General features: G+C 46.1%; 1 protein-coding gene across 6 annotated transcripts; it reads left to right on the top strand.

The window, feature by feature from the left end:
- Positions 1–169: 169 nt before the first annotated feature.
- SYNGR1 (synaptogyrin 1) lies at positions 170–26,311 on the top strand. Of its 6 annotated transcripts, none has more exons than XM_077934959.1 (5): positions 170–678; positions 3,171–3,392; positions 17,758–17,995; positions 23,498–23,643; positions 25,928–26,311. In XM_077934959.1, the coding sequence occupies exons 1-5, from the start codon at positions 580–582 to the stop codon at positions 26,144–26,146; spliced, it is 924 nt and encodes a 307-aa protein (XP_077791085.1). In that variant the 5' UTR covers positions 170–579; the 3' UTR covers positions 26,147–26,311. The 6 variants fall into 6 exon arrangements, with proteins under 6 accessions (XP_077791085.1, XP_028602975.1, XP_028602977.1 ...); XM_077934958.1 differs by lacking the exon at positions 170–678 and adding an exon at positions 2,811–3,053; XM_077934960.1 differs by lacking the exons at positions 170–678; positions 25,928–26,311 and adding exons at positions 2,840–3,053; positions 24,332–24,767.
- Positions 26,312–27,605: the final 1,294 nt, after the last annotated feature.

Genomic DNA, 27,605 nt, shown 5'->3' with positions numbered 1-27,605 from the left:
GTCTGCAAAAGCTTTAAAGCTCCATCAATGCACCTTTTGGCATGTACTGTATAAGCATATATACCCCCCGCCACGGAGTCTCTGAGGTGCAGAAGCCCCCAGAGGCCTGCAAAGGCCCACCCCCTCCCCGCTCCCTTCGCCCCGCCCTCCATGTTGCCGGGGCTGCGCGGGCAGGAAGGCGCGCGCGCGCGCTCTCTCTTCCCCCGAAGCTCGCGCCAGCCCCATGACTGCCGCGAAAACGGGAGCGCGCCTGGCTTGCCGCTGAGCCCAAGCCTGCCACTGGTGCCCTCGCTGCGAGCGTGTTGCTCTCTCCTCCATCGCCAGCCAGCCAGACAGGCAGGCAAGCAGGCGGGTCGGTGAGCAAGAGGCGAGCCGGAGCGCGGGCTGCCATGCCCAGCTAGCCTTTCCCTTGCCTCGCACACCACCCTTGCGGCACTGCCTCCGCTAAGGCTGCCGGGCAGCACGGGCTGGCTCGCTTCCCCTTCTTCTAAGCATCCCGGCCCGCCAGTGCAATAAACTTTTCGCTGCCAACAGAGCGACCAGCAGAGCGGCGGGTCTTGCCCCGGGGTCGCTCCCAGGATGGAACAGGGCGCGTACGGAGCGGGCAAAGCCGGGGGCGCCTTTGACCCTCAGACCTTCATCCGGCAACCTCACACGATCCTCCGGATGGTTTCTTGGGTAAGGACTCGGAGGACGCCTCCCTGGCCGCGCGCGGGAGGGAAGGCCATTGGCGTGGGAAATAACAAAAACACGTGCAAAGCAATCGGCACGTCTGGAAGCCCTTTTGGGCGAGGAGGGAGAGATCTGCAGAGAGCCCTGGGCGGGCTTGGCTTGGCTGTGGGGTTGATCCCTATCCTGCTGACTGAGCACCCAGGGCAAGCTTTAGAATAGATGACACTCAGCGGGGCTTTAAGGAGGAGGAGGAATGTCCTTCCCAGCGCGCGCGCGTGCGCGCGCACGCGAGATCATGGAAAGGAAGATTAGGAAAGCCCTGCGCCGGGTGCTTGGATTTGGGGGACCGACTTCTCGGCTTCTCCTGCCCCCGTGGGGCGAAGGAGATCGCGGGGTGGAGGTGCCGGGCAACTGGGGGGGGGGGGAATCCTGCATCGCCGCCTGCCCAAAGTGACCTCTAAGATGGGAGCGAGGCCGTGTCTTCGCTGTCATGGAGCCCCCAGCTCGTCTTGCTTCTTCCATCTCCGTTTTCCGTCTCTTGTGCAGCGCCGCTTCTAGTCAGCGTGCGGGGCGGCAGTGTTTGCAAACTGGTGCTCTGTGTGTGTTTGTGTTGTGGAGACTGTGGAGCACACAGCTAGCCCGGCAAGCAAGGTGCAAGATGGCATTGTAAGCGCCCTTCCCCCGCCCCTCTCCATTGCCCAGATCTCTTCGGGTGAAGCGTTTGGAAAAACTAGGAAACATGCCCTCCCAGCCCCCTTCAGTATTGGAGCCTCCCTCTCTCGCTTGTTTCTTTCCCTTTCCTCCTCCAAAACTACTGCCGGCTTCCTTTGATGGAAATGGTTAAGCCGGTCCTCCAGCCTCGTAAGCCTGACGCTGCTATTATTAAATGTTCATCAAAACATGCAGAAAATGGGAGAGTTTCCCTTAACCTGCGCGATGAGCTGTTAATGGTGAGGCAGTTGGACGAGAGAACTGCAAAAGTGATTCTGAATTTCAGCTGCCCTTTTCCTAACCCTTCCCTTAATTTATTTCAGTTGGTTCCTTCTTATTTCATTTACAGAGAATGGGGGGCGAGAGAGAGGGTGCAAATGCGTGGTGTCCTCCTCCTCTTCCAAATCCCCCCCCCCCCGCTCCACCTTCAATTTTACCGTGTAGCAAATTTTATGTAACGCCGTGCATGTGTGATGGAGGAAGCGAGTTGATGGGATCCGTCAGCAAGAGAGGGAAGGAAGGCTGCTCTCTCGACTGTGCGGCTCCCTCGGGGTGGGGGGAGGTCACTTATCTTGTGACACTTTCGCCATGGCCGCCCGTGTGTGCCTGGAGCATTTGCAAGAAGGTCACTGGGATTAAGGGAGCAGGCTGCAAACAATAAGCTGGAGGGCGGGGGAGAGAGATTTGTCTCTTGTGGGAGTCTGTAGGGAGAGAGGGAAGGAGGACACAGCGAGGTAAAGCAGATCTTGGAGGTGAGATGCCTTCTTCTCACCCTCCCCCAGTAGGCCAAGAAAGAGAGAGAGGGGGAGAGTAAATGTTGGATAGGGACAGGGCACCTCTTGTTGTGAGGGATGATGGTGTAGGAAGAGTTTAGCTCTCCTATTGCAGCCATTAAGGCAGGGGTCAGCAAGGTTTATCTTGCCTGGAGATCCCTCCATGGGCCGAATTCTGCACGTGTGATTTTCAGCATCTGCGCAGACGCGATTTTCGGTGCCACGGAAGCGAGTCCCTGCACTGCGCTGCGCCAGTTTAGCACAGCGCGCAAGCAGGTAACTCAGTTTGGGGGCGGCTCACGGGTCGGTCAAACAACCTCCGCAGGCCACTTCCGGCCCACGGGCCTTAGGTTGCTGACCTCTGCAATAAGGTTAGCCCAGGAAGTTGGCTTGAAGTGTTTTGTTCATCTCACCCACTATTTGTCTACCTTTTGCAAGCACAGAATTTATCTTTTACATTTATATCCCACCTTTCTCAAGGTTCTCCCCCTCCCCATATTCCAAATAGTTGTTGCTTTTGGGCAAAAAGAGAGTTATCAGCCTCCCCAAGCATAACCAGTGTGCTTGCCACCTGTTTTTCTGTCGACTGCTGGTGCCCCTTCCCTTCCTCTGCATGTGACTTGGGGGAAATGTTTGGAGATGAGAGGAGGAGGAGGAAGGAGCTCTGCAGAATTGCTAGCAGTGCCCTGAAGAAGGGATTAATATGGTTGGCTGGTGTGTCTGCCTGGGCTCATTTTGCAGTGCTGTATGCTAGTGTTCGAACCAGAGGGCGGAAGACATTCTAGCAATAATCTCCTGGCTTTCACATCCGCCAGTGAAATTCAACATGATGTGGTGGAAGAACCTTTTTTGCTGTTGCGCAAACACTTGAGTGAGGCAAAGCAGCAAAGAGCACAGGTGACAGCGCTGGCCCAATTATGATTGACATGACGTTAGATGGGACACTTCTGTCCTTGGTAATCTGGGACAGAATGTTCTCCCCTTTAAAGCTGTGACTTCATTCTGTTACTGCAGGGCTTTCCAAGTACAGGAGAAGAGAGAGGGTTTCTGCAGTCTGCTTCTTTCTGCTTCAGAATATCACCTTATTGGCTCTCTTCACGAAATCAGATGACTTCCCAGCTGCAGAAAGAAACCCAGCATCCAAATTTTTCTTGGATGTCCTCCTGTTTCCCCAAAGCCACCAACTGTCTCCTGCACCTTGACCTTGGAAGTGACTTTGATACCCTTCTATTTCTTGTGATAGTGTGTTACTTTGCTTTGTAAAAACACGTGAGTTGCAGAATAGTGGAAACTCTTAAAGACCATTCCTGTGCATGTTTGCCTAGGAGTAGGTCCCATTGAATTAAAGGGGCTTACTTCAATGTGCATAGGACTGAAAATCTCAGGAATTGGAGTACTGGCTTAGCTGAGCAAGTCAAGAGATGGAGAAACTTAGAGCCTCATTCCTCCCACATTTTAATGTTCTTCTCTCCCATATGGTAAAAGTTCAGTCTATGTGCCTCTCACTCGTTTTTCACTCCTGTACTGTAGGTTACAACTTCACTTGCAATGCAAGCTTAAGCACACTTACTTGGGAGTAAGTTCCACCAAGTTCAGTGGGACTTGCTTCTAGGCAATGTATAGCTGTACATGTTTGAACCCCGTCATATCATTAGAGATGTGCTCGGCACATTAACTTTGCATGGTAACAGAAATTTTCTCCATCAAATCTGAAGTGCTTCACAGATGAGGCACACAATATTAAATCTGTTAACCTATTTTTTCCTTTCTTGTCTCAAGTATATTGCAGTGGTGGCCAGAATAGAATTTGTACCCTCCATGCTGTCTCCAAAACTTTCAGACTCTTAACTTAATTATTTTTGCCCCCCTCCCCCCAATTACTGCAGCAACATTTTAGAACTTTAAGGTGCTTGTTTTTTTAAAAGCCATATTCTAATCCTCATGGTAATAATGGCAAGGCTGAAAATGCAGTGGCAATGCCTGCTAATGGAGCCGTCTCTAACTTGGTGCCTGCCAGGTAAACACCGTCTTGCTGGCTGGGGCTGATGGGAGTTGTAGTCCAAAACACCCGGAGGGCTGTGTTAATGGCTCAGAAATAGGAAGGTAAGAACTAAGTTCAGTTTTTTTCAAGTCCCAGAACCTCCAGATGTACTTCATGAACTGCAAGGGAGTGTTCACTATTGGGGCTTCTGGAACAATACATTGCCGTGTAGGTACAATATATTGATCAGTTGTGGTTGTACCTGCAGCATTCCACCATCCAGAAGAGCTTCATGACAAGCAAAACAAGCCAACCCAACCCATACAGATTCCCAGTGTGGCCCTAACCCTAGTCATCAAAGGAAAATAATGAGATACCTCAATGGTTAGATGTGCAGACGCATCCGATTTGCAGATTTCTGATGTTTCAAGCCTTGTTTGTTTATATGGAAACTCATATGGATGCAGAAGTTGGGAGATTTGTAGGCCCATTCTATCCACCGTTAGGGAATCTCCAGCTGGGAATGGTAGTGACTAAAAGAAGACAGGAAAGAGTTTCTGAAATTCCTGGCACTTTTCTAGAATGCCATTGTAGAGCTCAAATCTCCACAAGAATCTGGGGGGGCAAAGATTGCGGGACAGAAAATAACAGTAACAGACCAGCCCTATGTATGCTTACTTGGAATTAAGCACCACTGGGCTCAGTGAGGCTTAGGACTAAGTAACTGGGCAAAGGTCTGCAAAAAAAGACTGCACACTGATTTAAAGGCATTTTGAGCTAATAGTGACTTCACAGCTGCTCTGCAGAGTTGCCAGTTTCTCAACCAGCCACTGCAGCTGTGCCTTTAGCAATAGCTTGGTGTGCAGATATTTAAAAAGTGTTAGTGTTTTCTCTCCATCGTGTGAAAACATGCAAATGCTGGGATTTATTCTGCACCTCAAGCTGCACAGGAGCAGACCAAATTGATTTTCGTGGTCATTTGGCAACCCTAATGCTACACCTGTCAGATGCAGTGCAGCTTTTAGAAGCCCATGATCAGGAATACAAAAATAACCCCACTCTTCTGTGAGGTGTCATTGGTGGCAGCAGTCCAATTTGAACTGTGTTTGGAATCCCTATTGAATTCAATGGGACTTAACTTCCAAGTATAAATATGTTTCAGGCTGCATCTTTAAATGATCAGGCCTTGACATATTACCATGCTGATGGTACTAACACTGTTGGAGTGATAAGATGCCACAGAAAGTAGGGCTCAATATCCTAAGTGGTTTTTAGAAGAAAGGAAAGCTGTCTTCTGTTACACCTGCGCATCCTGAATGCGAGGTGAGATTATATTTGGCGTGAAAGACACCTTTAATTAACTGTTTAGGTTTTAGTTTAATCCAGTGTTTCTCAACCTTTTCTTGACCATGTACCCCTTCTGACCTTGTTTCCTTCCTGTGCCTCCCCCCCATGTGTAGCCAGGGGGAATACAGGGGGCAGCTGCTCCCCCAATAAGTAAAACTCAATATAAATCAATACAAATCTAAGGTTCTGGCGCCCCCAACAAAAATATTGACTACATCTATCAGGTAAATAAGGTAGCTATTTAAATGTTTTATTTGTAAATAGAACTTGTTTTATTTATATTTTTTATAATTTATACAAAATACAATTACCGGTACAGTACATAAAAAAAGGAACATAATGAAATATTGTTGAAGCAGAAAAACATAGCTCATAGAGCTGGCAGGGACTCCAAGGTAGGAACCTCAGCTAAAGCATCCATGATAGATGGTCATCCAGACCTCCAAGGAAGGAGAGTCCAGAACCTCCCGAAGGAGATCCATCTTACATGTATTATAAAAAGTAAACAACACTTACTTGGCCCCAGTTATTTGACACAGAGGTTGAAACCTACAGATACAGCCCAAAAGTCACACGGGGAGTATCTGGAGGAGCCCTGGCTGCCTAGATAAAACACTATAGCCCCACACACCCTTACTTGGGAGTAAGGCCCGCTGAACTCAGTGCAGCTTTCTTCTGAGTAGACACCTAGTTATTTACTAGATGCAAGTCAGCTGCACCAGACAACCCCGCTCAGCTAGGCACTGTAGTGGATTTAATCCTACGCCTTGCAGACACTGCCAACGGGCTCAGCGCCCATTGGCAACATCTAAAATGCACATGGCAAAAAGGAGTGTTAGGCCCTGGTGGGCTGTCCCCTTACCCGCTTGTGATTGGACAAGCAAATAGTCAGCCAATCAGGATTTTTTTATTTTAAAAAATGTGGTTTTCCTCCCTTCACTTCCCTCTGTGGCCACCTAGCCTTGTGCTGTGGCCCCCCATTTATGTGATTTTCACCTGTGCCCCCCTTGGAATATCCTGGGGCCCCACAGGGGGCCACATGGCTCCTGGTTGGGAAACACTGGTTTAATAGTGAATTAGATCTGCACAAGTCCAGTTATGACCAAAAATAGTTCTGAAAACAAAACAAAAACCCTCCCATTTTTTGATGATGTACATTTATGCCATAGCAGGAATTACCTTAGTAGAGACATGCCTTACTGCGTAGGAGTAAATATATATTTAAAATAACTTTTTTAAAAACAACGAAGTGCTGCCTAATTAACTGAGGGTGGTTCTTTTTAGTGAATTAGCACCTTACGTACAACCAATTGGAACTGCCTTCCAGATAAGCCTGCAAAAGCTGCTACCCTGCTCATTCCCACTTACTTCATAAGTCACTTGTAGAACATTCATGGCCTCAGCAAACAAGAGTAAAATAACCAACACATTTTCACATTTGCAAATGCTTCTCTGCTTCGTCACCTGGAGGTAATTCTTACCTTGCTGAAGGTGATCAAGCAGGCAAGCGACTGTGTCTAAGCCTCAAATAGATCAGCCGCTATTTACGGCACTAACTTTTATACTTTTATACTAACTTTTATGCGAATGCTCATGGCCAGTGGTAGACCACTGCTCCCAGTAGCCTTCCTGTTAAGGCCACACACACACACACACACACAGACAAAAGCAAACAACTCTTGCTTTGAAGCTATCTGGGAGGGCAAGTTTTCATTGTTTATCTTTCTGAATCGTTTTTTTGCATGCAAGGCTATACACAAGCAGAATAATATTGGCTGAAGTCATAGGTAGAAACAGGCCTGCCTTCCAAACCTCCTTTCTGCAGTGTTGAATGTGGAAGTCAAAAAGTGGTTAGCAAGATCCTTGTAGTGAGGTGTGCCTGTTGCGTGTGGTTCAGGTTTTCCAGTTTGCCTGGGGAGCTCTTTGTTCACCAACAGCTGCACTCTTCCTTTTAATAATAATTGAACAGCTTTGTTCAATTCTTCCTTTTAATAATAATTGAACAGCTTTGTTTTCTGAATGCAGTGCCTTTTGAAGTGGCATATGTTCAAGGAAGCTAGCACATAAGACAACTCCGTGTAACAGGGGAAGCTATGCTTCAAATCATGCGGGAGTTGGCAACCTTTTGGTGCATATTTGCAAACCAGAGAAACTCTCATGGGCACCCCAGAAACTGCCACTTATTCCACTGGCTACAACAGGATACAACCTTCATGCCTAATTTCAACAGGGGTGGGAACCCTCTGGGAGCAAGGGAAGGCCTCGTTGGGCCCCTTTGTACCTGTGGCTGTCATGTTGCCAACCTCTATTAAGACACAACATGGCCCCTAATCTTCAGAAGAGGGTTGTTGTCTTTTTGTGTTAATGGAGCCTTACCTGAGAATAAGCCCCACACAGTGCAACTTAATTATGAAGCCTGGAATTGTGATGCAAAGGGCAGAGTTGATAAGCTTTCCCCCATAGCGCTTTCCCCGTTACTATCAGGAAAATGTTCCTCCACCTGCCTTGCACGTGTTAAAAAAAGGCATGGGAGCTCTGGTGGAGAAAAGATTTGGCAGCCTTATTTGTCACATGATCTACAGCAATCATTCCCGTCCCCTCCATTTTGCAATTTGTCTCTGGGTACATCAATATATCTGGCACTGAGCAAGCTGTAGCTTTATAGGTTACACATTCACATTTTGTTATAGCATTATGTGCTGTTTCAGGAGATCTTATTCTGAGCATTCATTTAAAAGTTCTTTGACAGGGACTGCATCATGTGAGTAGGAAAATGGCTGTCTGGAAAATCATAATAATTGTATGGTAATGATTGTTAACAAGCTGCTGCCTGTTTAAGGTTGTTGTTTTTTTTTAATCTGCTTGCAGAATAGGGCTTTTCAAAAAATAGAATCCAAGCCATATTTAAAGCCCACCTTTTTCACTTGGAAGTATTTAAATGTAAAAAGACCTTTGCAAGCTGTCTATAAAATAGAGCAGAGCTGAACTTTCATTGCAGCACAGAGGGAAATAGCACAGAGGGAGAAATCGTCGGGCAAATGGGGATATGCTGTATTTGTTTTCGGGAAATGGCAGAGAAAGTGCTCCGAAATGAGAAGGGCTCATGCATGAAGCTTAAATGCTGAGAAAGATTGGAGGTGGCAGCTGTACTGTGAATTAAATGTGAGCTTGCAGCAAGTTGTGGCAGAAAAGGTACTCCTCGTTATTTCAAGCAACATATGCAGAGACACAGAATGTTTGTTAACGTTGTGAGACTGTTGCATTCAAACCGAACCTCTTGGTTGCAATCCTATGCACCTGTTATGAGGGGTTTTTTTTGGGGGGGGGGTAGGCAGTATGCCTGAGCCCCTCTTCTAATTTTTGGATCCAGCACAATTGCTGGAATAGCCAAGCTAGCATAGTAGTGGCCCACTAAGTATGGGCCATTAAGGGAACAAAGGGAGTGGCTCTGTGCTAGAGAACAAATGGGTCGGTCTCTCCCTTCTACAAGTGTCAGTTAGTTAGAAAGATAAAAGGCCAGAGTGGAGAGTTGAGTTATGGGAGCTAGAAGCTGGAAGAGCAGAGAAAGAGAGAGCCATGCCTGATTTCTGTTTGAATCCAAGGCTGTGACTATGCGAAAGCATGACCCTCTTGGGGTGTTAATGGTATGAAGCCTTCCATCGTAGGCTCAGGTTGTGCAAATGAACCATATAACCTATTAACACTGCAGTCTCCGCTGTGCCTCATTCCAAAAGGAAACACAATCCCTGAGTAAGCACCTGGAACCCCCGGCATCCTGCGCCACTCAGAGGTTGGGGTGGCATGCAACAAACCTTTATCTAAGTCCAATGGCACTTGATAGGATTTACTTCTGAGTAGACATGGAAAAGATTGCCCTGTTAGTAACAGAAACATCGTCGGACATTCCAAGCAACATAAGCCTTCATATCGCCCTCATGAACTTCCCCTTTATGTGATGGAAAATTCAAAGATTCAAAGTATGTCTTCGAATGACGTCACATGGAAGAGGGAGGCACCATGAGTCCAAAAGTAAAGAGAATAAGTGGTGGGCAATAGTCTCTTCTGCTAGTGCAAGGTACTTCTGTTGGTGGAACAGGACTTTCCTCTCTGTAGCTCCCACCCACCCAAATCTGCTCTGGAGGGTTGTGGAGCTTTGTGTACAACCCAGTGACTCTGATGGGTTCAGCAAGCATTGTTAAGCAATGCAATGATCCCAGTGAGTTTTAAGCAACAATCCAGGGTATCTTCTCCAACCTGCTGTCCACCATATGTTGTTGGACTACATCTTCCCTCACCCCTAGTCAGCATTGCCAGTGGTCAAGGATGATGGGACTTGTAGTCTGAAAACATCTTGAGGGCACCACATTGGGGAAGGCTCCTTCACTGTTTTCAGAGCATTGGGGCGTGGGTGGCAGTGGAGCACCCTTTTGGAGCAAGGGAGCCACTGTGGTGCAATGGTTAGACTGCAAGAGGAGGAGTGGAAGACCCAGATTCAGAGTCTCCGCTCTGCCAGAAAGCTTTGGACCAGGTTTTATCTCAACCAACCTCATGGGGATAGCGTCAGGATAAAATGGGAAGGGAATCAAACTGTTTTTGCCATCCTGAATTTCTTGCAGGAAAGGTGGAATAAAAACACCAAATTGAGAGTTCTAAAATATTCCCCAGTGAAAGCTTGAACATTCAAAACTCAGGATCATTGTATTTGACAAATACCACTTCATATTCCCACTTGGATAGTTCTTACTTTGTTTGAAAAAATAAATAGCAAAGAAGTCATTGTTCTCTCGTAATGGCATCAAAATCTCTCCAGCATACGGTTATTGGGTCCAGAGCTCAGGATTCCTCCAGGGCTCCAAGGCAGAAATGACAAGTCGTCTTGTGATACCTTAAAGGCCAACAAATTTGTCAAGGCATAAGGATTCATGGACTTAAAGTATATTTCCATCAGATGCAGGAAGTGTTATCCTGAGTTGCAGGTACATTGTTGGAGTTCATTAGGCTCTGCTTTTCGCAATGCTGCAGAGACAGGAGAAGCCACGCCTGCTGAGATCCTACACCTACCCCAAATGAAACTTTTAAGGTCCAAGAGCTCTCTTAGTGTCTGAACCTTGTACACCATTTAGCATTGTATCAGAAATACAGATCAGCTTCCAGACTGCCATCAGATGAAATAAGAGCTGATGGTTCTCTGATTTAAAAAAGAGAGAGCAGCAAAGCAAACTCTGTTCCGTGAGTAACATTGACTTTGGAATTATCAACACAAAAGAAGGGGGGATTGAGAGAGACTCTTGCTTTAGTCAAATCAGGGAGACAAGTCTCCAGGTAATGACTATCCTTGAGGACTGCCCAAGGCAGGTGTATGGGTCATTAGCATCCATAGCAACAGTGGAATGTACCTGCAGTCTTATTTTTCCTGCAAAGCGTTCTGCCAGCTATATGTCTTGTGCTGTTGTCCATTCACAAAAGTCAGCCAATTGACGAAAACATTGCAGTGCTTTTGAGAAATATTATATGTCTTTCCTGCATCCCACCAGCTGGAGCTATCCTGGGGTATAGAGGCAACTTCTGTGAATCTTCCCTGAGGTTTTATGAACAGCAGCAGTAGAGCCATCAGACCAAACCCCTCCAGATGTGTTGATCTAAAGCTCCCATCAATGCCAACCAGTGTGGCCAATGGTCAGGGATGATGAGAATTGTGGGACATTAACATCTCCCTTACACTGGGCCAGTCTGTTGTACATCTGGACAAGGGGTGGGGAACATTTGGCCTTCCAAATCTTGAACCACAACTCCCATCAGCCCCAGCAAGCATGGCCAGTGACCATGGGAGTTGTAGTTCAGCAACAGGTGGAGGGCCAAAGGTTCCTCACATGTGATCTAGCCCACTGGGTTGGGCTGTACATTTCAGTCTGTCAGGATCTTAGCTGTGCTGAAGGAAGGAAGCCAGGCAGCCAGTCTCTGGAGACTCAGACAGAGGTCTTCTCAGTTGCCTGATTCCTGGTCGTTCAAACCAGAGAAGCTAGGAGTTGATCCTGGGACCTTCTGCGTGCAAATCATGTGTTCTGCCACTGTGCTCTGCTCCCTCCCTGCAACTTGCAATCAAGATCTCTTCTGCGGAGAGGGATATTATTATTGTTCCCCAAGGCTGACAGGTCCACAGGGCTCTTGTCTCTTCCAGATTTGCATGGAAAGAACAGTTCCCCCGCTGTGCCTTTTTCCATCCTAGAGCTGCAATGATAGGAGAAGTCCTGCCTGGTAGAAATTATTCTTCTGAGCAACTCTTAAAGGTACAAGAGCAGACTTGGGATCGGACCGCCTTACATGCTCCCTCCTTGTTTTTTCTTCTCTCTGGCTAGGTGTGATAAAGATTGCTTAAACGCAGCCTTTCCCAGCCTAGTGCTCTGCAGATGTTTTGGGCTGCAAAACCCATCAGCCCCTGCCGGCACACCTGTCCCAGCTAGAGCTGTTGGGAGTTGCCCAAAATATCTGGAAGGTCTCAGGTTGGCAAGGGGTGGGTCAGAGTAAAGCAGCTGCTTTTGTTAACGTAGCCTTAGACTAGGCCGCAGTGGGATCCAGTCCTGGTTCCAAATGAGTCTCCAAGGGAACAGAAATGGCTCTGTGTGCTTCCTTCATTGGTGCTGATCTCTTCCAGCGGGTGGTAAACCAGCTAATGCTGTGGGATCAGCAGTTAAGCTGGGGGAGTGGGCAGCGGATAGGGGCCAGATGTAGCAGCTTGTAAATACCATTCAAAGGCAAGGAACAAACAGTGGAAGGAGAGTAGGCCGCAGTTCACATCCTTATCAGTTTGCTGCAGTTCAGTCGCTTGCTCTCTGCGGGCGATGAAATGTTTTTACTGTTTGCCTGTTTGAGGGGCATACTAAGGAGGTATTTAAATATATCTGAAACAACTAATTGCTTTGAAGAGCAACGGTTCAGATTGAGAAATGGAACTTGCGTTAACCCTGCCTTCTCCTGGCAGCCCCACGTGTGAACTATGCTGGTTCCACATAGTGGTGCAAGCCAAGTAATTTTTGACTCTGGACTTCATGGTTTCGCCAGCGGAGGGGACAGTTTTCAGTCAGTGCCAATGTGTGTTACTTCATTTCCTTCCAAATGTTGCAAGGCAGCCCAGCTGTCTTTGGGGCTCCTTCTGCACATTCTGCTGCGTGGGACCCCAGACTTTTGCCCTGAAGTCTTGCCCTTATGGCACCATTGGCTCCACGCTGGCATTTGTTGCAGCAGTCGCATAACTCGGAAGGCTGTTGTACGTGTGTCTGGATCAAAGCTGCCCCGATGCACGTACTCCAGTGTATGCCACTCACAAGTTACCTCAGTATTTCCAGTAGTGACTGTAACGTGTGGTGAACTGGCCAGCATGCTCTTGCTGTTTGAGTTTCTTGGTGCTCGTGCTCAGTTCTGCCACCAAGCATGTCTCTGGGGGTGTAATACGGAATCCTCTTATCTTCAAAGTCCATATGGCACAATTTTGGATGGATGCAGCATAGACGTTTCTGAAAAGCATAGCTTGGGTTGGTTCTTCTCTCTTTCTATTCTAAAAAATGTGTACCTAACAGCATGGAGTAACTTAAGAAATCTGAAAAGCAGGATTGGGGCTGGAATCTGACCTCGCTTCCTCTCTCTCACAGGTTATTCCAGGTGATGGCTCAGACGTATTATCAGGGAAGCGTGTGTGAAGCTTTGCTGGGGCACTCCGACTGATTCTGTGTGCATAATGGATAACATCATTTCTTAAAACAGTTAATCCAACAGCATTTTTATGATAATAAAAGCTTCTTTTTTTAGCATATTTTTGGTGTATATGCCTTTGAGGTCTTTTTGATACTACAGTCGTACCTTGGAAGTCAAACGGAATCCGTTCCAGAAGTCCATTTGACTTCCAAAACATTCAAAAACCAAAGCATGGATTCTGATTGACTGCAGGAATCTCCTGCAGCCAATTGGAAGCCCTGTTGGATGTTCGGCTTCCAAAAATAGTTTGCAAACTGGAACAGTCACTTCCATGTTTGTAACGTTCAGCAGCTAAAACGTTAGGGAACTAAGCTGTTCAAAAACCAAGGTACGACTGTAAATGTTGTTAGAGAGTGGCCCAGATCTTCTGTGGTGGGCCCCATATTTCCTATCCCTTCCTCTCCCCTCTCCTTTATAAAAATAATTTTTACTTTGCTTGTAGGGTGGCTGGACACCATGCTAATGAGACCCTAAACTGCCCACCATCTTAATTTCCCAGAGGCGTCTATAGATCTAAATTGGCTTATGGAAATGTTATGGAAATTCAAGGCCTTTGCCCAAAGTGCTTCTAAGTACCCAACAATACCTTGCTTCTAATAAAAGTGTGTTTGTTGAACTGCTACCAAACACTTTCATCACCCTTAAAACATTACTTGCTTAATAGCCGCTCTTTGAGTCTGAAACTTGTTTTCCAAGAGATCTGCTAAATTCTGAGCATGGGTATCACCCAGAAGTGATTTATAGCTTTTTTAACGTTTTGTTTTCAGTGGTGGGGAAACGCTATAAGGATGCGTTAACCATTAAATGTTAAATCTATATGTACGATTGAGTATATTACTTTATATTGATAAAATGGCTGTTATCCCAGCCTGAGGGATTAGGCTAGAAATAATGTTACTTTTATAAATGAAGTAAGAAATAAGAATACGCAAAGGAAGAAATAATCTCGTTCCTGGCTCTCTGGAGGTACCCAAAGCTTGCAGCTGTGAATGGCTGAATAGAAATGAAATGGGAGTTGGATAATCTGCAGCCAGCAGCTTCCTCATTTTCCTTGCTGTGAACTTGGAACTCTCTCTATATTTGGCAAGTGGTCCTGCAAATGCAAGAAAAGCTTTTGCTTTGTTCCATCCGGGGTAGATTTGATTATAAATCCAGCGAGGAATATTATGTAACAGAACAATTTCCTTTCCATAACTCAATTTATAAAATTTCAGCAAGGGAGATATTGTGGCAGCCTCGTGACTGACGGGGAACCATGATGAGTTAAGGGCTGGGAGCAAAGAGGCATGCAGAGCCTAACTAAAAAACAAGATGGGCATAGTAGGATGGCGAGGGAGAATGACAAGAGTTCCTCCCATGGTGCTCAAGGAACGTTAATGGGCTGAGTTGCAGAGGCATCACATGATACTCAGGAGGGCTTAATAGCCTGCTCCAAACGGGTATCATGCCTCAGGCATCACATGGCACTCAGAAGGTTCGTCTACGCTAACTGCTCAGTTTACTGTGCAGTACTGGGGCCAGAAGGGGGGAAATCGCACGTTTGCAGGCCTTGATTTCTGGAGGTGGCAATGCAAGGAGAATACAGTGGTACCTCGAGTTACAAACACCTCAGGTTACAAATGATTCAGGTTACAAACTCCGCTAACCTGGAAGAGTTACCTCGAGTTGAGAACTTTGCCCCAGGATGAGAACGCAAATCGTGTGCCAGCAGCAGCAAGAGGCCCCATTAGCGAAAGCACGCCTCTAGTTAAGAACAGTTTCAGGTTAAGAACGAACCTCCAGAACGAATTAAGTTCATAACCAGAGGTACCACTGTATCTCACCATAACAGTTTGCTTTAGGGAAATAGATGGATATGCAAAGAGTTGGCAAGCAGAGTAAGGAAGCTATGGGGGGCAGTTAAAATGGTAAAGGATGCTTAAAATGGCATCTTCTGGACACTGGCATTCTTCCCCAGATCTCATCTGAATTTAAAGTCTTCACAATGTACAGTATTCACTTTCACCAGGTTCCTGATCCGGTGCGTGTTGTGAGAAGGGTTTTTCTTCTTTCCCATATGCATTGATCGGGTCAGGAGGCAGACAGCCAATTCATTCTGCTTCCAATCAATAGCTAGAAGTTCTCTTTTTTATTATTATTATGTGGCCAGATCATTTTTCATTGCTAGAAACAGGGTTTAGAAAACAGTTGCTTCAGGCAGACAGCTTCAAGGGGAGCACAGTTTTTCTCCCTTCTCTCTATGAATAGAAAAGGAAAGAAAACCGCAGTCCAGAGTTGAGTGGAGCAATTCTGACTTCTTAGTTCAGGTGTGAATGAACCATTATCAGTAGTGTTGCATTCTGTAAGCTCTGAGAAGCCTTGTCTGGGTTCTGGAAATAGACTCTTTCCATATCAAGGTATACCTCAGATTGTTCCTTTCTGCACTTAAAGTGCTTTTGGGCATATTTATTTAAGGAGTTCTATACCAACTTTTACCAAACATTTGACAGGGCAGTTTGCAAATTCAAAGCAAAATACATAATATAAAATATTAAAATGGCAAACCAAAATAAGAACTAGATTCAGGTAGGTAGCCGTGTTGGTTTGATGCAGTCGAAATAAAAAAATAAAAAAATTGTCCAGTAGCACCTCAGATGGTATTCTTCAGATAGCATCTGAAGAAGTGTGCATGCACATGAAAGCTTATACCCAGAACAAACTTAGTTGGTCTCTAATGTGCTGCTGGACATTTTTTTAAATTTTATTTTATTAAAATAAGAACTGTTTCAGCAATCACTTAATTTTGCAATTCCGCTATTCCTCATCACAGTTCCTCTCCAACAAAGGCCTGGTGGAAGAAGTGTGTCTTTACCTGTTTCCTAAATGAAAGCAGCAATGCAGCAAGGTTCACCTCTGTGGGGAACTTATTCCAGAGTTTCGGAGATGCCACTGAGAAGTTGCAATTACAGAACCCCTTGCTCTCTAGATCATCAATGGAACACCAAACGTTTCCCCTCCTCTGTTCTTAAAGGACAGCAGATTGATATGGAATTCTTTGGAGTTCTAATTGTATTTCAAAAATATACAATATAATAAACAAAACAAGCAATAACAATACAGTTACAGCATCTAGCACAGCACATTGGAAGGCAGAAAAAAAAAACATTAAGCCGTCTACCAAAACAATCAGCAATTTCCAAGTGGTCCAAGGGGTTGGGGGAGTTGGGAAAGTGCAAACGCATTGCATGGGTGTGTGATTTTAGGGAGTCAATGTTTCAGAGGAAAATATTTGCACATAGATGATCTTGTTGACAACTCCATGATTACGATGCTTGCAAAACTATATCTGAACGTTTTCCAGAGGTACAGTCAGGTTGTCTGTATACTGGGATTGCTGAGTGACTGCAGATGGGGAGGTAGAACGCCTCCCCAGTTTTACAATTACTACTCTGGGTCTTAATCTTTATAAAAAGCCTTAAATAGCTTGGGAGCAGATTACCTTAAGTTACCACTGCCTCCCAAACAAGCCTGTCCTGTTATTAAGGCATTCCTCAAATGAGCCCTCTTCCCCCACCCCATCAAATGCCAGGCCATTGGAGGCCTGTGTGGAAGCTTTTTCAATGGTACCACCCTGACTTAGTAACTGTCCCCACAGAAATTCTTCCGGTGCTGAGGCTGATGCCTTTCCAGTGCTAGGCAGACTTTAAAAACAAAAAACCACACAGCAATAGTTGCCGTGTGTTTTAGCATTAAATAAATGAATGGGAAGTGGAGAACTGTAGCAGTAGTAGTCGTAATATTCGGCTAAGCAAAGAAAAGTAGGCGGTGGCAGGAATACTGAGCTAACAGATGGGAAAATAGATTGCAGAGATGGCAGGTGGAAGACTGAGTGGGTGCTTGAATTCTGGTGGCGAATTACTAGTTCTGGGTGACTTAGAAATAACACTGCTTCCGTTCTCAGGCATCTTCCAGCTGGATCAGCTACCAGCGATGGCTGAAAGCAAGGAGGGGCTGTTCAGATCTAGGGAGCTTCTAAAATAGTGCATTAAAACACCTGGGGTACAATCCAGCCACACACTGCAGCATAGTTAAGTCTTAGCTAGGCTTAACTTTGCCCAAGCTTTCCCTCCACCATAAGATCAGACCCTGTCTTATGTGTTTGAAACTTCCAAATTCCTGTTCTACAGGCTGTTTTATTAATTTTAGGTTGCATTTTTGTCTTAGCTGTCTTTTAATACTGTGTAGAGCAGGCATAGGCAAACTCGGCCCTCTGGATGTTTTGGGACTACAACTCCCATCATCCCTAGCTAACAGGTCCAGTGGTCAGGGATGATGGGAATTGTAGTCCCAAAGCATCTGGAGGGCCGAGTTTGCCTATGCCTGGTGTAGAGACTGGGGAAAAATACTGAAGGCTTTAGAAATGATTTTGAATAAATCTTCCATTGAAATGAGTTGGGTTTTACAAGTGCTTCTGCCTGGCGGGTTTGTATCCCCAGCACGTAGAGTGAAATCTTCTAAACCCCTCTCTCGCCTCCCCACACCCAGCTCTTCTCCATCGTTGTGTTTGGCGGCATTGTGAACGAAGGCTACGTCAACCGGCCGGAAGAAAAGGAAGAGTACTGCATCTTCAATCGCAACCAGAACGCCTGCAACTATGGCATCACCGTGGGAGTCCTTGCCTTCCTCAGCTGCCTTCTTTACCTGGCGCTCGATGTCTACTTTCCACAGATCAGCAGCGTCAAGGACCGCAAGAAAGCTGTGCTCTCTGATATTGGTGTTTCTGGTGAGCTCTCCAGCGGATCAGTACCGTAGGGGTTTCCATACGGATGGTTGTGTTTATACCATGGTTCTTTGTGAAGGAGGCTGTAGTCCTGTGCACGCTTGCTGAGTGAATGTTTCATTATCCACAGAGGGGCTTAGTAATGACACCTAGGATTGGGCTGCACAGAGACCTCTTATTTCATAAACTTACTGATAAGCCACCACAGTTGGAAATGCCTCTACCTCTTTTCTATCATCTTCATTTCCCCCTTCCAGTTTTTATTATTGGTTTTTCTTCCTGTTTCACCCAATCGGGTTGGGGAAGACCCCTAGTTCAGGGGTGAATGGGGCAGTTAGGTAATTTATAGATTTGATTTAACTGGTTTTATGGTCCTGTCCTTTCCTCCCATTTAGATGCTAATGGTTCAAAATAGGGTAAGCCAGCCCTGCTGCATTTGGGAAGCGATCAGCTGCTCATTCTGTTGAATGAGGCCCTAGATCTCTGCCCCAAAGCCCTTTCCTGATGGCAAAATTGTCCATGATAGGACACAGCTTTGGCATGAAGAAGGTCCTAGGTTCAGTCCCAAGCATCTGAGATGGCTGCTGTCAGTCCAAGGGTCTCAAGTGTAAAACTGCTCCATACATTCCTATTTATTTCATTGTTTCCTATTTTATCATTTATCTGACCAGTTCTGTATATGTTCTTTGTCCAACGGAGGGCAAATTGGTTCATGTCCTGGCTGGCCTGTCTTCAGAGAAGCCACTTGACCTGCAGTGTAACTTCTTCCGTGCTCAAGGACAAGGATCGATATCTGTACAGAACAAATTGATTTAAATGATGCCCACGTAGATCAGGATCTGTCCCTGCAGAATAACTGCAAAATGTTAGTTCACGCTGCACTACACTAGTTGGCAAGACTGTCTTAGGCTCAGTAGTTTGCACCTGTCCCTAGTAAGGTCACCAGTGAGCCAAGATTAACCCACAAAACGATCATTGATTGGTCATGTTCATGTAAGCAAGAGTACACAAATAATTCCTGCAGAGAAAGGCAAAATGACCTACAGGGGAGTTACATGTTAGTTTTGGGCTTGTTTCTGTAATGAATAAAAGTAGTTCGAGAGGTTTTGCAATCACTCCCTCTCCCTATTTCATCCCCCGCCCCAGTTAGCATTTTCATATTTTGTGTGAGAGCTCTTGGACAAAATCAGAAATGAGAATGGCAGCTTTCCAGATATTTTAAGTGCAGGGTGGTGGTACGTTGGGTTGCAGAATTACCTCCTAATTGCTGGTGAGCTTTTTCCAATCAAAACAAGTATGAATCCAAAGTCACTTTCGAATTCACCATATTAAAGCACCATTGAAACCAGTGTGCCATGCGCTTTCTGGGGGCTCTGAAGGACTCTGTCGAACTCCTGACTCTCATAGCAAGGCCCAAGTTATTTTCTGCTTCCTGTGAACCATAAGAACCAAACTGAAATGCAAGTGCAATGGGGGAGCAGAGAGGCAAGAGTCAGCCTGGGGCTGCGATGGCACTTCTCTCTCAGCACAGGGAATAGTCTGCCAATGCAGCCACCAGGATCCTTGAAGTGGAACAGAAAACCGCTGCAAGGTTTTAGAGCTGGAGCAGCTTATGCGCACCTAATATTTTCAGCCGGAGGGTTGTAGAGCCAGGAGGAAAATCCTTGCGCTCATAACCACATCATCTTTTGTATGCCTGGCTTCTCTGGCTCTCGCTCTTTCTCTCCCCTCCCCTCCATAATTAATGCAGAGCTTCTTGTTTTGATGCTTTCCTCCAGTTCTCTCTTCATCTGTGATTTCATTATTATTTCTAGCCTGTTGTATGCCTCTCCTTGCTCCACTCTCTCTCCTTCTCTCTCTCTCTCTCTTTTTCTCTTTCTCTCTTAAGCCTAGTTCTAATTCGTGTGTGAGTTCTTGCTATGATTCATCCATCCTTTGTTTCTGTGAGCAGTCATACAAATAGTAACAGTCATACAAATAGGCAGGTGATTCTGACAACATGGTAAAAATGCCCATAGGATTGGGTTGGACCCTAGAGCTCCTTTCCGGCTGTGCATTGTAGGGAGAAATTGGTAGTGGTGAGCAAGTTACGTACCTTTCAGAGAAACCAGCCTGCCATTACTGATCTTCTCAGCGAAGAGCTGTCAAAGATCCAGGAATCCTCAAGGTTCCCTGGAATGTCATTTGGAAACTGCAAAAAGTGCTTCTCTGCCCTCTTAAACCTTCTATCACACAACTTCCAGCTATGAATATAAAGCTCTCTAGGGCATTAAACAAAATGAGTTAAACACTCTCATTGCAAGAGGTGAATCCCAAAGAAAACATGGTTTTAAATAAATAAATGTCTATATAAAAAGAAAGGAGTAAATATATATATAGAAAAAGACTATACATGAACACACACACCCCCCTTTCAGTTTATCCTGGCCTTTAACAGATATACATTGGCCCACCCTATTCTCCTGATGTAAATTGTTTTAACTGTTTTTAATGCTGTATTAATATATTCTTGTAATCTGCCCGGGGACCTTATGGGTTTTCCAAGAAACCAGAAGAAGCTTGGCAATGCCCATGTCTTTCTTAGGTATGATAATAATACAGAGAACTGATTTATAAAAAGCACTTGGGTTCCAACATAGGATGGTGCCTTTTGAGAAATAAATCAAAAGTGCCAGCAGGCAACACACATTATTTCATTAATGTTACAAACTGTTTCACTTATTGTCCTTTAAGTAAATTGTCCGCTCCTTCTTAAAACATCCTCTTCATTCAATAAACTGGATTCTAGCTCTCCTGCATTTAATGACGTCAGCGTGAAAGGGACATTGGCTCAGTGCTGGTTCATTTTTCTGCTGGTAATTAAGTTTGCAAGCTTATCCAGGGACAGTTTTCTTTCCCTTTAGCAAGTTCCTTAGTGCAGCTAGGCAGCATACAGCCAGGAAGAGACTATATTAGTAAGGAGCACTCGGACACAGTGAAGGGTAATAAATAGAAGCAAATTTTAAACTTAATAGCTCAATCCTCCTAGCCATCATTACTTGGAAGTAAGTAAGTACACTTGCTTGTGAGCTAATAAGAGGCTGAATTAAGAAGTTCCCAGTTAAAATCAGGCCTCTGCTATGAACTTTAAACAAGTCCATATTGATTTCACTGGTCTTAATCTGAGTGAGTTGGCTGGATACCCCTTGCAGTTCTTCATATGTTCTCAAGAACAACATGAATGCTGAGCTTTATTATTATTATGCAGCCTCTACTTTAAGACTGGAGACAGAGATAGCTTGGAAGGAAGCTGAAAGTGGTTTCAGAGATTCCACTTATAATGGTGTACCTATATGTTTCTTTTGTCTTAAGGTGTACCTATATGTTTCTTTTGAAATACTAAAACCTGCAAAACCTGTTTACCAGTGGAGGACGTGGGAGTGAGGCAGCCACCGCTCTTCTAAACTGCCTTCAGTGCTTTGAAAAACACATTGGTTTGGAGCTAGACTTAGTAATACGTAGAGTAGATCCACTGAAATCAAGCAGGCTAGCAAGTCCATCCCATTGTCTGTCTCATCATACACAAGGCTCTGTTTCTATATTTCTAGAGTGGTTTTCTTTCTTACTTACTGCTTCCTGGTGTTGCTTTTCTATGCATTTCTAGTGCATGTACAACTCTTCTGGGTATGAAGCCCAGCAACCAGGTCATACCAGGGACCATTCAAAAGTATGGAAAGATTCAATGACACATTTTCTCCTTTAAAACAAACAAACAAGTCCTGGGCTTTTGGCAAGAGTCCAGTAGCTGTGTATGCAGTCTGGAGTTCTGCTGCAGTTGATTTTGGAGCTGTTCATCCTTCAGCTTCCAAATACAATGTTTAATTGTATGGCTCAGTTCTGCAGAGATGCTGCATTTCAAGAATAAATGAGCAATTGACGCTTCTTCTTTTTTTGATGCCTGATGAATTAAGTGGACAGACCCATTGGCCTTACTAGGTACTTGAAGGACTGGGAATGGTGCATTGGACCCTCGACCCAGATTTGCAATAAATAAATAATGCACATGTTAATTTTTAAGCAAATAAAGATGGCAGGTGGCTGGGGTGTCACCCGCACTGCTTTGCAGTTTGCCCAGCAGTCCCGAAAGCAAAGGGGATTTTTTAAAAAAAAAAAAGAAGAAGGGGAATGGGTGACATATCTCACAGCTAGAGGAGGACCAGAAGGACCCAGCCTTCCAGCAAACCCTGGGTCATCTGGTGATGAAGAGCCAGGATCCTGCAAATAGGCCAAGGAAGGGCCATCCATACACAAGGGTGAGTTCAGCCTCCTACTTTGAGGCTGAACAAGTCCCAAACCTGAGGAAAAGGTGGCGCCTCAAATGCCAGATGAAACCCTGGAGAAGTGCTCAATTACAGGCAAGGGATCCTCAGGAGTAAATGGATAGATGTCTACTTGGGCATAAGACTCTCTTCTCTGGAAGCAAAGGGAGCTGAGAGAAGTGGACAAAATGCCAGGCAATTCCTTTGGATATATCCATTGTGCAGGGAGTTCACTGCTGCTGAAACTGCCTTCCCTCATCACTCCAGAGCATGGGTAGGCAAAGTAAGGCTCGGTGGCCGGATCCGGCCCAGTCGCCTTCTAAATCTGACCTGCGGACAGTCTGGGGATCAGTGTGTTTTTGCATGAGTAGAATGTGCCCTTTTACAGTATTTAAAATGCACCCCTGGTTATTTGTGGGGTCTGCCTGGTGTTTTTACATGAGTAGAATGTGTGCTTTTATTTAAAATGCACCTCTGGGTTATTTGTGAGGCATAGGAATTTATTCCCCCCCCCCCCAAAAAAAAAATATAGCCCTGCCCCCCACAAGGTCTGAGGGACAGTGGACCAGCCCACGGCTGAAAAAGTTTGCTGACCCCTGCTCCAGAGGATGTCACTTCCTCACTTCTTTCATTTATTATTACATTTATACTCCGCCTCTACTCTGTGGTGGTTTAACAGTCACTCCCTCTTCCCAAGGAACTCTGGGAATTGTACCTCTATGAGGGGACTGGGGGGTTTCCTCACAACTCTCAGTTCCCTTAACAAACTACACTTCCCAGGATTCTTTGGGGCAAGGGGAGCCACATCTGCTTAAAGTGATACGATGCTGCTTTAGATGTATAGGGAAGTTGGGGCCTAAATGTTATGAGGGAACTATGAGACTGAGAAGGTGATAATTTTGCCTTTTAACCTGCAGTTCCACATCAAATGCCCTTGCAGCAGGCTACTCGATTGGACTTTGTCCCAGTATGCAAAATAGATTTGTAGGGCAGCCTTCCTCAACAAGATGCCCCCCAGATTCTTTGCACTACAACTCCCATCAGTTGACTACAACTCCCATTGAGCTGATGGGAGTGGTAGTCCAAGCCTTCTGGAGGGCACCTGGTTGGCAAAGCCTGCTGTAGGGTATTTGTTGGCTGGGGGAATGCAACACCTTCAAACTCACTTAAACCTTGTCCTCCTTCTTTTGATGGTGGTTTTTCACAGGCTTGTGGGCCTTCCTCTGGTTTGTCAGTTTTTGTTTCCTGGCCGACCAATGGCGTGTTTCAAAGAAAGAAAACAACCCGTTCAACGAAGGAGCAGATGCCGCCCGAGCAGCCATTACGTTCTCTCTCTTTTCCGTCTTCACCTGGGTGAGTAGTACAGGCCCAGACCTGGCTAGCAAGCTATGGATGTCATTCGCAGACCATTCCTGTTGTCTCCACCTCCAGTCTTACTAGATGCAATGCAGTTCCCTCATTTCAGGCTCCAGCTCCACCAACTAGGAAGTCCCCTTACGAGCCAAAATAATCATTGGCCGGAAAAACAAACAAACGTTGGACAGTTTCACCGGCCATACATTTAGTTGCCCACATCTCTTTGAAACCTAACAGTCCACAACCACATAGGAAACCCAAAGAAAAGATATAGCCAGAAACTGCACACCAAGTGCCTCAAGTAACTATGGCAGGGAGGTCATCAGAGCATGAGATGAGCCTGCTGGATTTGCGCCATGCAGACCTCCAGTCAGCAGCCCACCTGACAGGAAACTAGCATAGTGACTGCTCCCTACCAGGTGAGCTGCCTCTGGATGAAGGGAGGGGGTCGGTTGCCCTTGACAACTATATGGTTTTTTTCAACCTTGAGATGATAATGCCAAGAGCGAAAGGAGGCCCTCCAGCAGCATCCCAGCCCTTCCCCTCTGCCAAAGAGACCTTAGACACCCTTCCCCTTTTGTTCCATGGGAGCCCTTATTTCAGTTCCAGGGCCTTGGTTATGTTCCTTCACCAGCTCTCTTCTCTCACGCCCACCCACCTCTTCCTTCCTGTTCTCTCCCTACAGGGCATCCAGACCTTTCTGGCCTTTCGGAGACTTGGAGAAATTACTTTTCAGGAAGAATACAACACACTGTTCCCTAGCTCCCCGCCAGTGCTCCCCTAATCCCAGTCCCCATTAAAAATGGGCATATCGGGGAGGAAATTTTGAAGTGAAAGTATTTCTGACTTTTGATCTCAGGGGCAGGAAGGATGATAAGAGAGAAAGAGGAATAAAAGATACGCAATTTGTGCAGCTGATGGGGTGAGGGGAGAGAGAGGGAGAGAGAGAGAGAGAGAGAGACCACCAGCACCCCTTGGAATTGTGGAGGGCTTCACCTATCCCCTACCTCTTAAATAGTTCAAAGTACACCTGCATACTGTTCAGGGTTCTCTCTTTTGTGCCTTCTCTGCTGTGCCTTCTCCCCAAATAACTAATGCCAAATAACAACCATGTGCCTTTCTCTCTGCCTCAGTCCTGTCTTAATATGTTTAACCACGATGGGTCACCGCTGAAATCAAACTTCTGTTTCTCCTCATGTCCTCTTGGCTCTCTCTTCTGCGGGCACAATCTCCAAGCTGACTATGTCACATCCACACCAGGCATTTAAAGCACTCCTATACCACCTTAGCTGTCATGGCTTCCCCTAAAGGATCCTGGGAGTTGTGGTTTACCAAGGGCTCTGACCTCACAGACCTACAATTTCTAGCATCCTTAGCAGACAACAGTTCCCAGGATTCTCCATGGCTGTTAAAGTGGAGCAAGCGTGCTTTAAACCTACGGTGCAGATGTGACCTGTGTCCGAGGGCAGCTGAAGAGCCACAATCCCTGCACCTCCCATACTCTTTGTTTTGCCAAACAGCATTGCACAAATGAAGGTTTAGTGATGGAGCCGGGCCTCTTCACAGCTGCCTTGAATGGCCGTGCGGTTGTGTGTGCGTGTGTAAAATGTCAGTCTTCCTCCGATCCCTAACCCGTAGTCACCCAGGGCAAGTCCTTGGAAAAATCAGATATCTTTCCCCCCAAGCCACTGCTGCCGTTCCCATGCTGATGCTGCCAAACTGGCTACCCAGCCCTGCACTGATTCTGCCAACCCCTTGAATGAGCAGGAAATTGGCCTGGGCTGAAGCCCTCAACAAACCTAGGCTTCGTAGAGGCCTTGTGTGCACTAAACAAGCACACCCAATCCCCAGAAAGAGGCGCCGCCTTCCGTGTGGTGAATTGGAGCACCCACATTAGTGCTGCCTTGCTTCTGCCAGACTTTTCATTACGACAGCGAGATACATACAACAGGTTGTGGAAGCGAACCTTCTGCCAAATCATCTCCCACTGAAATGAGTTCCTCTTCCCAGTTGCTCTCTCTCTGTGTGGCTTCTTTCCTGAACTTGTACTCTCTCTAGAGTGTGCCAAATCTTCTTCTTGCTTTAGGATGTATTTGCTTGTTAATTACAGTATGTCTCATGCGCTAAGTTAATGTCTTGTGCACTAACCACTACTAACCCGGCTTCTGTTTGTTTCTCCTGGGTATGCTTCCCTTTCTCTCCCCCCCCCCCCCGGCCTCCCTCCCCAAATGCTCTTTCCCTTCCGGAAACCTCTCCCGCAATGCCGCATCCTCCCTTAAAGGTGGGCCAGTCGTTCCTGGCATTCCAGCGATACCAGCTTGGCGCCGACTCAGCCCTCTTCTCCCAGGACTACACGGACCCGAGCCAGGAGGCTGGCATGCCTTACGCTCCCTACACAAACGAGGATGACACTATAGATAGCATGGGGACGTACCAACAGGCCCCTTCGGCAGATGCATTTGATGCTGAGGCACAGGGGTACCAAGCCCAGGACTACTGAGAGCCGGTGGAGCCCTCCCCCCTCCCTCCCCCTCTGCCCGCTCCCCTCTGCCACCAACAAGCCAAGGTGCAAAACAAGACACAGGAGCATCAGAGTCAGAGGGGGCTCTTGGCTGCTCTCCAGCCTTCTAGGGTCTCTGTTTTTATTTCTTGGTTTTTTTAAAAACAAACAAACAGGGTGGGTGGGGAGAAGCAACAGCCCTGACACCTCTTCCCCACTTCTGAATTCGCCACCCAAACCAAATTGTTGATTGCAAAGTGTTTTACGGTCCATTCTGCAGCGCAGTGTCGCCCTCTCTTTGTAGGAGAAGCTGCCGAGGGCAGGAATTCACCCTTTTCTGTAGGGGTGGGGTGGGGTGGGGTGGGGGAAGCACGGCTGCAGGGCAAGTGGGGTGGGTGGGGAATGACTGGCTGAGGTAGTATCCAAGGTTGACATGTCTGTGTGTAAGTAGTGAGAAGAGAGAACAGGACTTTAGACGGGTAGGCAGACCTGGGAGAGTGAGCATGCAGGCATGCAAGGGCGAGTGATGTGTAAGCTTTGTGTGGTATCAGTGATATCAAATAGGACTGTGATTTGCCCTTTACCTGAAATTACAAAGATTCACATCCATTCCTTGCCAGAGTTGACAGTATTGAGCTAAAACAGGATACTTGCTTTGCTAAATTTCACAAACATTTTGACCCCGATAAGAGTGCTTGTTTTTTCTAACTGGGTATGTAAGGCTTTTATAATAAGCACGTATTGTGCTTGGGTGCTCGCTCAGCTTGCATTTTTGGAGAAGCCATTGGGAGCACGCAACTGCAGTCTGAGCCTGTGGCAGAGGTATCATGCGACTGCATCGCTAAGAGCAAAGTGCAGGTCAAAGTTAATCCCAGTTGAAAAAGTACCAAGTGGCTGTGAGCATTTGTTTTGGGTATGAGGCAGCTCTTTCTTCCCGGGAGAGGAATATAATTCCCTACCCATTCCATGTCAAGCTAACACATGGTCTGATGAACTGAGATAATTTGCTTTTTGGTTTTTTTTAATGGAGGAAAAGTGTTGAGAGCCTGCAAGGAAGTCTGCAAGGAAATTTTTCCAGCGCAACCAAAATTCATAGGAACATGTAGTTTTAAAGGAACATGTAGTTTTAAATGTTACTCCAGCTGTGTCTCATTTATGACTCAACACAGGGTTGGACTAGACTGAAATGGGATCCCAAATCCAGGGCAGAGGTGATTACATGGGAGAGATTGCTATAGGCTTATATAGTGCAGAGCAATGTTCAATTGGGAAAATAGCTACCTACAATGGTTTGGAAGATCTTGGCAAAAAGGCTTCGATTATTTGTAATCTGGACACATCAGAGCACTGGCAGAAATGGTTCAATGTGCCAAATTCCCAGAAAATATTAACCCATCTTCACCGTGTTGTAAATCAAGCTTCAGTTGAGCAAAATTACTGTAGCTTTGTTGTAGCTCAT

Source organism: Podarcis muralis, chromosome 10, assembly GCF_964188315.1.
Source record: "Podarcis muralis chromosome 10, rPodMur119.hap1.1, whole genome shotgun sequence".
Classification (NCBI taxonomy): Eukaryota; Metazoa; Chordata; class Lepidosauria; order Squamata; family Lacertidae; genus Podarcis; species Podarcis muralis.
The sequence above is the reverse complement of the archived record's forward strand: the minus strand, read 5'-3'. Positions and strand labels throughout refer to the sequence as shown.

What these genes read in the sequence shown, in the direction of transcription:
- SYNGR1 (XM_077934958.1), top strand. Translation starts at nt 2,904, where the DNA reads ATGCTAGTGTTCGAACCAGAGGGCGGAAGACATTCTAGCAATAATCTC. An exon ending in CTCTGATATTGGTGTTTCTG is followed by an intron (nt 17,996 to 23,497) that starts GTGAGCTCTCCA and finishes GGTTTTTCACAG; the next exon opens with GCTTGTGGGCCTTCCTCTGG. An exon ending in TCTTTTCCGTCTTCACCTGG is followed by an intron (nt 23,644 to 25,927) that starts GTGAGTAGTACA and finishes CCTCCCTTAAAG; the next exon opens with GTGGGCCAGTCGTTCCTGGC.